The sequence below is a fragment of the Vigna umbellata genome, chromosome 5 (genome assembly GCF_029865625.1).
Source record: "Vigna umbellata cultivar VRB3 chromosome 5, Vumbellata_1.0, whole genome shotgun sequence".
Classification (NCBI taxonomy): domain Eukaryota; kingdom Viridiplantae; phylum Streptophyta; class Magnoliopsida; order Fabales; family Fabaceae; genus Vigna; species Vigna umbellata.
Genome location: NC_142169.1, coordinates 51,881,205 through 51,892,226, shown reverse-complemented (window position 1 = coordinate 51,892,226; position 11,022 = coordinate 51,881,205). Strand labels below are relative to the sequence as shown.

The following is an 11,022-nucleotide window of genomic DNA, read 5'->3' as shown; positions in this document are numbered from 1 at the left end:
AATAAAAATATGATAAAATCTAATATAATAGTAACTAGTATGTTATTTATATTTATTTACATGATCCAATTTAAATTATTTAAATTCCTATCTTTAACCAAATAAAAAACTGATGTTTTTAAAATATCATGTACATAGGATTGACCTTATCCAAAGAGTAAGCAAATTATAAATTGGAAACAACCTATCTCTATCAACTTTTTTCCTATTTGAACTTATTCACTCCTTAAGAGCAAAGACATCATCAATCTGTTATGCAAACCCATATATAATCATCATGTAAATCATTAATCTCCATCTTATCACACCAAACCCAACTAATGTGTAATATATCCTGGAAAAGTAAATTTTAAAATAATGTCAAATTTAAGGTAATGATATAATATATTTATATATATATATATATATATATATATATATATATATATATATATATATTTATGCTGGGATAATAAGTTTATTGCACCAAATATTAAGAGTTTATAGCAAAAAATAGAACTCATATTTCTACTGCATTATAATTATTATTACTAAAGATGTATTACTTTTTTTATACTAAAAATTTAAGATTATGTTAAGAAAACTTCAATTGGATACAATGAAATTATGTAACTATTAATTATGAAATATGATAGTTTCTTACAATACTTTATAATAAGATTAAAATCTTTATTAAGGGCTTTTACATAATTCTATTTAAGATGTTTATTTTCTGAAAACTTTTATTCAGATAATATATTTAGCAAACTTTCATCATAAAATCTTAAAGTAAACAGTTGGAACATATATTAACATTTATTTATGAAATAAAACTATGGTTAAAAATATTTTATTTGAGCAACGAGAAGTGAAGTAACCAGCATAACTAGTAGCTGTTGTATACATGGTATAATTTAGAGTTTATAGGTTTTATTTTGTTATACCACATTTAAGATTTTTATTTTAATTTTTACTTCAATAAATTTTATGAGACTTATACTTTTTTTAACTATTAGAAAAAGTTATATATATTAAAAAAAGTATCATTTTATTCTTTCGGAAAATATTTGTGTTATTTTTTATTTTTTTTCTTAAATCTATATATATATATATATATATATATATATATATATATATATATATATATATATATATATTAAAACGTTTCTTGTAAATGTATTTTAGTAAAAGAAAATTACATTCTTCAATTAAATTTTTATTAAAATGATATTATCATCTAATAAACTTTTATGATTTTCATTGATATTGTCATATTTTTTACCTTAAAGGACTAAAAGATTATTACTATCACTACAATTTATGGGACTGTTAGAATTATCATTATCAATTTGTTGATGTACTAATATATGTTTTCAATAAAAACCATAAAACTTATTATTATTTGACTGTAACTATAATATTTTATATTAAATGCATAACCTCATTGTTTTAATCCATAAATCTATATAAGAACATGACAACAACTACCTCATTTAATGAAAAAATTAAATAACAATGAACTTGGTTAAAAAAATATAAAAAAATTTAACAAGACTGAATTAAAAAAAACGAAAATTTTCATCTAAAATGTAGAGTGAATATTAAGTTAGAGTTTTTGTGGTGATGTGAGAATGGTGGTCCATAGGTCAATTCAAGGTTGCGTGGGTCGCAGGTTTGTTTTTGTTTCCATTCTAACATCCAAGGAGCAAAGACCATCAATGTCATGACCATAGTTTCATTATTAGAGAAAACAGTAGTTATAAACTTTCAGATGATTTTTTTTTTCTAACTTACTTATAAAAAAGAAAAATAAAAAAATTAAATTCACTAACTTATACAAATTTTTTATATAAATTTTATTTTAATTTTAATTTATAAAACTGTTAATTCAATTTTTGTTTTCGTTTAGTTCCAGTGTTACAAATAGTCGTATCTTAACCACATTTAATGAGAGGATACCAATGACAAAATCCAAAGAATAAAATGCCAAAATAATGAGGGCAGATGAAAGAAAATATAAAGACCAAAATAATAAATAATTTTTAAAACTAGAAAAAAAGTTAAAGAAATTTTCCTTGTTTTATTTAATCTTAAGATGAATTTTAATTTTTAAATATTATAAATAAATCATAAAATTAGTATATAAAATATATTATAGGGTTTTAATAAATTAAAAAACATGTATGAATATAATTTTTTAAGGCTTAATTATATCTTGAATCTCTAATAAATTGATAAATTTGAGAACTTTCATAGCTATTTTTGAAAGAGATTTCATCATCATAGTCTTTTATATTAAGATATTATGTGGAGACATAATATTTAAGCAAAGTAGATAAAGACTTAGAAAATGATATTTTAAAAATTATAATAGTTTAAAAATAATGAGACTCTATTATTTTATTATTAAATATTTTTAATATAAATAGTCTTTTTATAAATGAGTTTCATTATTTTGAAACATATAATTTCTCTACAAACCACTTTTTAGAGTTTTTTTTACTTCTCTCTAGGAGTTCTTCTCATGCGTTCATCTATTTGAATATTAGAGACCATCTAAGTGATCACAGCGACAAGATCTTCAAGTCTACCAATCAGTTTCTCCAAAAGAGTAAGTTAGTTTCTACTCTTTTTCTTTGGTCGATCTCGTTTCCTTACATACGAGTAATAATGTTTTTGCATGTGTCATCTGAGTCTTCTATAAGACTCTATGCTGATCAGTAGTTCTAACGGTATTCCCTAATCATGTTTCTATGAGTTGTAGGTGCAAATAGAGTTTCTTGAGCTGGTGGAGTCATCTAACTCTCGTAGAGAAATTGAGTCCTCGGTAAGGTAAGGGAAGCTAACTATTCTTTTTTTGCTAATGATTTAATATATTGTGTTGCATGCTTGGTTTAGTTTGAAATTGATAAATTTGGTATATGAAGTTGTTGATGCAAATTCTATTTATAATGTGGTTGTTTGATATTGAAAGGATCTATAATGGTTGCTTGTTGAATGCATCAGTTTTAGGTTGCTTCAATTGGTGGGATTGATGTCATAATGAGTTGATATTTGCTATTGAACTGTAATGTGATAGAATGATAGGGTTATAATTGGTTTTGTTATAAAATATTGATTGCAAAAGAACGTTAATATTTTACTTGGAAACTTAATATTTTATTAATTTTCAACGTTAAAATTTTATGAAGCAATGTTCAATTTCTTTTATTGCAAGGTGTTTTGTTACCAATAAGGAGTATTGGTAAATCTTGAAGAAATTTGTTTTGATGATGCTACAAGAAGTTTTAGTTGAAGAAGATATTAGAATTAGTTAAAAGCAATTTGTAGAAATTAAATGTAGTAGGAAATTCTTGTAAACCTTGTAAACTTGCATTTTTAACTGCAATAATCGATTATGGAATGGCAATAATCGATTATCACAGAGTCATACAGGAATAATCGATTATCACTTCATATAATCGATTATCACATTTTGAAAACCCTGTAACGGACTTAAATAATCGATTATCACTTACAATAATCGATTATTCGTGGCAGTTGAGACTTAACCTTAGATATTCAGAACAGCTAGCTATATATTGGGTTTCTGTGAAGATCAATAGTAACGTTGTTGAACAGAAGCTCTTGTAGAATACTGTTTGTCAGAGGAAGTTATCAGAAGCTATAGTTCAAGTTCCCTTGCTTGGTCTCGTGAACAGGAGAGGCTCGTGTGTCGTGTGTCGATAGTCGGAGCAAGCTCTCTTCGAGTTAGCAAGGTGCTCTGCCTGGTCTCGTGAATAGGAGAAGCTCGCGTTTCGTTTGTCGATATTCGGAGCGTTTCTCTTCGAGTTGGCAGAGTGTTCTTCTTCCTGTTCGTTCGTCGAAGGAAGGTTTATTTATCTGCTTTATTCACTATTAGTTGTAATCTGTGAAACCATTTTTAGTGAAAAAGGTTAATCACTATTTATAGTGATTAACGACTGGACGTAGAATCTTTTGATTCGAACCAGGATAAAAATCCAGTGTATCAATTTTTCTACTCTCTATACTCTTTACCTTTTACGCATGTTAACTGTTTGATTAATTTTCTCTAAGAAAATTGTTTTTCTAAAACGAACCATCAAAACTTGATTTGTGACCGTAACACGCTTTCCGAATATTTTATTCCGCTGCGCAACTCTATAACGGTACCGATTGTTCCAACAATTGGTATCAGAGCTTGCTTTGATATTTTTTCAAATTCTTTCGAAAATGGCCGGTCATCAAAATCAAGTATATGCCGAGGGTGCTTCCATCAACAGACCACCACTCTTTACTGGTGATAACTATGCATTCTGGAAAGTCAGAATGGAAATTTTTATGGGGTCTGTTGACAGAGGCATCTGGGAAGCTGTGCTAAATGGTCCCTATATTCCTAAAAGAACTGTTGATGGTGTAGAAGTAGAAAAACCATACTTTAACTGGACTCCTGAGGAAAATAGAAGAGCCCAATTTGATATTAAGGCTCGTAATATTATTTCATCTGCTGTTGTACTTGATGAATTTTATAGAATTTCAATATGTAAGACAGCACAGGAAATGTGGGAGGTCCTCAGAGTCACACATGAGGGTACAGACGACGTGAAACGTGCAAGGAAGAATACACTCATCCAGGAGTATGAGATGTTCAGAATGCAACCTGGAGAACCAATTTCTGATGTCCAGAAGCGTTTCACTCACATTGTGAACCACCTAACAGGTTTAGGTAAGACTTTTGACACTGATGAATTGAATGTGAAAATTTTGAAATCATTAGACAGGTCTTGGCAACCAAAGGTGACTGCCATCTCGGAGTCTCAAAACCTCACTCAGATGTCAACGGCGATTCTCTTTGGAAAGCTTCGTGAGCATGAGCTTGAGCTGAAAAGATTAACTACAGAAGAGGATCAAGGCAAAAGAAAGACACTTGCCTTCAAATCTGAAATTTCAAAAGGAAAAAGTTATAAGAGAATTGAGGATGATGATTCCGATAACGATGAGGAAAACATGAGTCTTATGATTAAGAAGTTTGCTAAATTTATGAAAGCAAAGGGAAAAGACAAATACCGTGGAGAAAGGAAAGAAAATCAAGGATCTCCATCAAGCGTTAAATGTTATGGATGTGGAGAAAGAGGACATATGAAGACTGATTGTCCTAATAATAGGAAAAGTGAAGAAAAGAAGGAGAGAAAATTTTCAAAGAAGAAGAAAGCTTACATAGCTTGGGAAGACAATGCTTCTAGTTCTTCAAGTTCAAGCAATTCAGATGAAGAAGCTAATTTGTGCTTAATGGCAGACTCAGAAGATGCAGGAAGCCAAGTAAGTGATTCTAGCTTAGAGTCAAGTGATGAATTTGATTTACAAAAGGCATTTCTTGATTTGTTAAATGAATCTGAAAAACTTGATGTTGCTCATAAAAAGTTAAAGAAAGAGCATAATGAATTGAAATTGAAGTATGAAAAAGTACTAGATGACGAAGTTGTTTTGAGAAACAAAGTTAGTAATCTAGAAACTAAGTTATCTGAATCTGATGTTGTTGTACAACCTGTTGAATGTTTATCGTGTAAAAGTCATATCTTTGATATTGACATTCTTGAGAATTTACTTGCAAAGGCAACTAAGTCTAAGTCACATGCCAAAACAAACTTTGAGAGAAGCAATGCTAGAAGTGGAAACACGCATTTACACAAAAAGTCTAAAGTGATAAGAACTCGTAGGGTATGGGTTGAAAAAGGAATTGTGTCTTATAGAAACCCAAATGTTGTCACATGCTTTTATTGTATGAAAAAGGGGCACACTTCTAACAAATGTAGAATTAAACATTTTGATGTTCCAAATGGAAAATATGCTTGGATTCCTGTTATAAAGTAAATTGTCTCTAATCTTAAAGGACCCAAATGAGATTATGGGGACCAAAACTCTATTGTTTGGTTTTGCAAGTTAATTTTTCAAAAGGAAAAGAAGACTCTATGGTATCCTGGTATTTTTTAAGAGCTTTGAAATGATTTATGAATGTTAGATGTGTCTTAAAGTTGAAAATTTGGCCCAAATTTGTGTTTTTCGGAAATTAACGTAAATAATCGATTACCAAAGGTAATAATAGATTATCTCGTCCTCAAAAATTTGGATTTTAACATTTTGGCTCGCACATAATCGATTATTTAAAGTAATAATCGATTATCTTAAGTCACAGCGTAAAAAAAAAAAAAAGAAAAAAAAAAAAAAAAGAAAAAAAACTTTTTTTTTTTTTTTGGAGACTGTTTTGTTGTTTACTTGCCATTTCATCTATGTTATAATTTTGTCTGTTATGTGTCTTCTTATAATGTAATCTTTATTTTCATAAATAAAATGATCTCTTGATCATATGCATCCTTTGTTTAATTGAGGGGGAGATCATATTTAGGGGGAGCCTTTAACATCCGGTCTTTTTGCTTCTGATCAAAAAGGGGGAGAAGAATAATACAAGGGGAGAAGTATAAATTATTACAGGTATTGCTAACCTTGTTGTTTGTTAGCTTGTATGTTTTGCAGGTAAGCCAAACTTGCTTTTAAAATTGAATTTTTGATCATCATCAAAAAGGGGGAGATTGTTACCAATAAGGAGTATTGGTAAATCTTGAAGAAATTTGTTTTGATGATGCTACAAGAAGTTTTAGTTGAAGAAGATATTAGAATTAGTTAAAAGCAATTTGTAGAAATTAAATGTAGTAGGAAATTCTTGTAAACCTTGTAAACTTGCATTTTTAACTGCAATAATCGATTATGGAATGGCAATAATCGATTATCACAGAGTCATACAGGAATAATCGATTATCACTTCATATAATCGATTATCACATTTTGAAAACCCTGTAACGGACTTAAATAATCGATTATCACTTACAATAATCGATTATTCGTGGCAGTTGAGACTTAACCTTAGATATTCAGAACAGCTAGCTATATATTGGGTTTCTGTGAAGATCAATAGTAACGTTGTTGAACAGAAGCTCTTGTAGAATACTGTTTGTCAGAGGAAGTTATCAGAAGCTATAGTTCAAGTTCCCTTGCTTGGTCTCGTGAACAGGAGAGGCTCGTGTGTCGTGTGTCGATAGTCGGAGCAAGCTCTCTTCGAGTTAGCAAGGTGCTCTGCCTGGTCTCGTGAATAGGAGAAGCTCGCGTTTCGTTTGTCGATATTCGGAGCGTTTCTCTTCGAGTTGGCAGAGTGTTCTTCTTCCTGTTCGTTCGTCGAAGGAAGGTTTATTTATCTGCTTTATTCACTATTAGTTGTAATCTGTGAAACCATTTTTAGTGAAAAAGGTTAATCACTATTTATAGTGATTAACGACTGGACGTAGAATCTTTTGATTCGAACCAGGATAAAAATCCAGTGTATCAATTTTTCTACTCTCTATACTCTTTACCTTTTACGCATGTTAACTGTTTGATTAATTTTCTCTAAGAAAATTGTTTTTCTAAAACGAACCATCAAAACTTGATTTGTGACCGTAACACGCTTTCCGAATATTTTATTCCGCTGCGCAACTCTATAACGGTACCGATTGTTCCAACATGTTTTACATGTTCAATAAATAGAACAACTTTTCCGATTCCAAAACACATCAAAATTATTTCTCTCATTTTCTCATTCTCTCTATTTTTTTCTAAGAAAATCCTGGTTTATTTTATACTCTTTTTAGAGATCCTTGTTAGCTATGAGATTCTCAGAAATATTCTGGTAAGTTCCTATTGTATTCCGGGAGACTTGCGCAATACACTGCGGATAAGTCCTTAAGGATAGTGAAACTACACGCATCAGAAAATATTCTTCGTGTTTTTTTTAGCTTTTCTACAACAATCTTTAGTACTTATGGCTGACATCAATGTTAAGACATCGACAAGCGTACCAAATTGTATTTAGTAATAAACCGGTAAGATAGAATATCATATCCCAAGAGACTCGTGTGACCCTAAACGATCGTATAATTACTTAACTAATTTAGACCAAAGATTATGCATAAGTTGTAAATTGAAGTTTTGTGGTTAAAACACTTGGAAATGGAATGATTAGAGATGATATGGATTGGAAATGTAGGGGTATGATTTTACCTACTACATTCTCATGCAAGTAAGCCCAACACGTGAATTGGGTTTGTAGTGCTGGCGTTGGGGCGGCCCCTAGACCATGGACGTTGGGCGCGACCCAGCAGAAGGCCAAAACTCGACCATTGCAACTGGCGTTGGGCGCCCCTTATGCAGAGGGCGTTGGGCGCCATGCCAGATATCAACAATAGTGAAATTTTCCTCTCACACTATGATTTTTGGAATTTTACACCAATTCTCACCCAATTTAATCCAGATCACTTTTTTTTACTAAGCAAACTTGTTCAACACCAAAAGGACTTAAATTGGGTGCAGGAATTACAATTTTGGTGCACATTTCCAACGCTATCTAATTCCCCAACTCAGGGCTTCTATTTTGGCAATTAATTCAAACAAACCTGAACTCAACATGACACATCAAAACATACTTAACCACATCAAAATAATTTGGAACAATCCAAAACCACCAATTCACATTTACACTTAACCATTACAACCATGCAACTAGCCACACCTTACACTACAAATCAAACTTACTTACTCCAAAATAACCCAATTAAACAAAACATTCTAAAACAAGTTTAAACAATCAAAACACAACTAAACAAAAACATGATACAAGATAAAGGTCTAGAGCGTTGGGTTGCCTCCCAGTTAGCGCTTGTTTAACGTCACGAGCTTGACACCATGATGTTTAAGGGTCAACCAATTGAATGATTGTGGTGAGGCGCTCAACCTCACCACCGAAGTAATGCTTGAGTCGTTGCCCATTAACCATCCAACTTCTTTGTGGGTCATCTGAGGACGAATCCATCAACCCAATTGCTCCATGTTGTTTGACATCCTTAATTGTGAACGACCCAGACCATTTATACTTCAAATTCCCAGGGAAGAGCTTGAGGCGAGAGTTGAACATTAACACCTGTTGGCCTAGATGTAAGATCTTCTTCACCAACTTCCTATCATGGTAGAATTTGAATTTCTCCTTGTAACTCTTGGAAGCGTCATAGGCATGCAAGCACATATCTTCAAGCTTAAGCAGTTGCCTCTTTCTCTTATCAGCAAACATGGAGGGTCAAAATTCAGGAACTTTAAAGTCCAATACGCACGATGTTCCATTTCCACGGGCATATGACATGCCTTCCCATAGGCTAGCTGGAAAACAGACATTGCTACTAGAGTCTTCATTGCAGTCTTGTATACCCAAAGGGCATCATCTAGTTTTTGAGACCAATCCTTTCTTAAAGAAGCAACCGTCTTCTCAAGAATCCTTTTTATATCTCGGTTAGACACTTCAGCTTGCCCATTGGTTTGTGGTTGGTAAGGGGAGGCCACCTTATGCTTCACTTCATAATGCTTCAGAACCTTTGCAAGCTGAGCATTGCAGAAATGGGATCCTCCATCATTGATGAGTACTCTATGTACTCCATACCGGGAGAAAATTTGTCTTTTTAGAAACTTGATTACTGTATTGGCATCATTATAAGGACAAGCAAATGCTTCCACCTATTGGCTCACATAATCCACCGTCACTAGAATATACTCATTGTTGAAGGAAGGAGGGAGGGGGCCAACAAAGTCTATGCCCCAACAATCAAAAACCTCAACCTCCAAAATGGCCTATAGTGGCCTCATGCCATCTTGAGATGTTCCAAGTCCTCTGACACTTATCATAACTTTTGGCATGATTGTGGGCATCCTTGAATAAGGTAGTCCAGTGGAATCTAGATTGAAGAACTTTTGTAGTTGTTCTTTCTCCATTGAAGTGTCCCCCATAGGGTGAGTTATGACAATGCCAAAGGATTCCTACTGCTTCTTCATCAATTTCAAAATGCCTCAAAAGGTTGTCAACTCCAATGTTGAATAAGAAGGGATCATCCTAGATAAATTGCTTTGCATCATGCAAAAACTTCTTTTTCTAATGCAATTAAAGGTCTTTTGTGAGAGCTCCTGCTGCCTTGAAATTAGTCATGTCAGCAAACCATGGTCACTGTTGAATATTCAGGAGAGTCTCATTTGAAAAGGATTCCCGAATCTCTTCTTCCTTGCATGTGACTTCATCATTGATGAGCCGAGATAAATGATCAACTAGCAAACTTTCACCTCCCTTTGTGTCACGGATCTCCAGATCAAACTCTTGCAACAAGAGCACCCATATAATCAAACACGGTTTGGAGTTGGGCTTAGTTAACAAGTACTTGATGACAGCATGGTCAGTGTATATGATCACTTTAGACCCAATGAGGTAGGGTCTAAATTTCTCCAAGGCATACACTATGACAAAAAACTCCTTTTCGGTTGTGGCATAGTTCAATTGAGCGTGATTCAAGACTTTTCTTGCATAGTAGATGGTGTGAAAAACTTTTTCTCTTCTTTGGCCAAGGACAACTCCTATGACATAATCACTTGCATCACACATTACCTCAAAGTCTTGATCCAATTATTAGGAGCTATAATCACTGGGGTAGAAATCAGCTTAATCTTCAAAATGTCAAAGGCGTTGAGACATTCATCATTCATCTCAAACAGTGTGTCTTTAACAAGGAGGTTGCTCAAGGGCTTAGCGATCTTGAAAAAAATCTTTAATGAATCTTCTATAGAAGCTAGCATGACTAAGAAAGCTTTTAACTCCCTTCACATTCATTTGCGGTGGAAGCTTCTCAATAACCTCCACTTTGGCTTTGTCCACCTCAATCCCCTTGGGTGAAATCTTATGCCCCAAAACAATACCTTCGGTCACCATGAAGTGGCAATTCTCCCAATTAAGAATGAGGTTGGTTTGGATGCATTTTTTTAGCACGGTCTCCAAATTTTCCAAACATAAATCAAACGAGCTTCCAAACCTAAGAAGTCATCCATAAAGACCTCTATACATAGATTACCCGTCCAAGAACCAATAGAAGGCTTGCCTTGCCAACCTCTCAAGCATTTGATCCATGAAGGGGAGAGGAAAGTGATCCT

The 11,022-nt window shown here is 32.8% G+C and overlaps 1 protein-coding gene across 1 annotated transcript; it reads left to right on the top strand.

Annotated features, from left to right (window-relative positions):
• The first annotated feature begins 4,212 nt into the window (after positions 1–4,212).
• Positions 4,213–7,753, top strand: LOC148198570 (uncharacterized). Its single transcript, XM_088115855.1, has 2 exons — positions 4,213–5,230; positions 7,659–7,753. Exons 1-2 carry the CDS (start codon positions 4,213–4,215, stop codon positions 7,751–7,753), a joined length of 1,113 nt encoding a protein of 370 aa, XP_087971981.1.
• Positions 7,754–11,022: the final 3,269 nt, after the last annotated feature.

What these genes read in the sequence shown, in the direction of transcription:
- LOC148198570 (XM_088115855.1), top strand. Translation starts at nt 4,213, where the DNA reads ATGGCCGGTCATCAAAATCAAGTATATGCCGAGGGTGCTTCCATCAAC. An exon ending in CAATGCTTCTAGTTCTTCAA is followed by an intron (nt 5,231 to 7,658) that starts GTTCAAGCAATT and finishes TACTCTTTTTAG; the next exon opens with AGATCCTTGTTAGCTATGAG.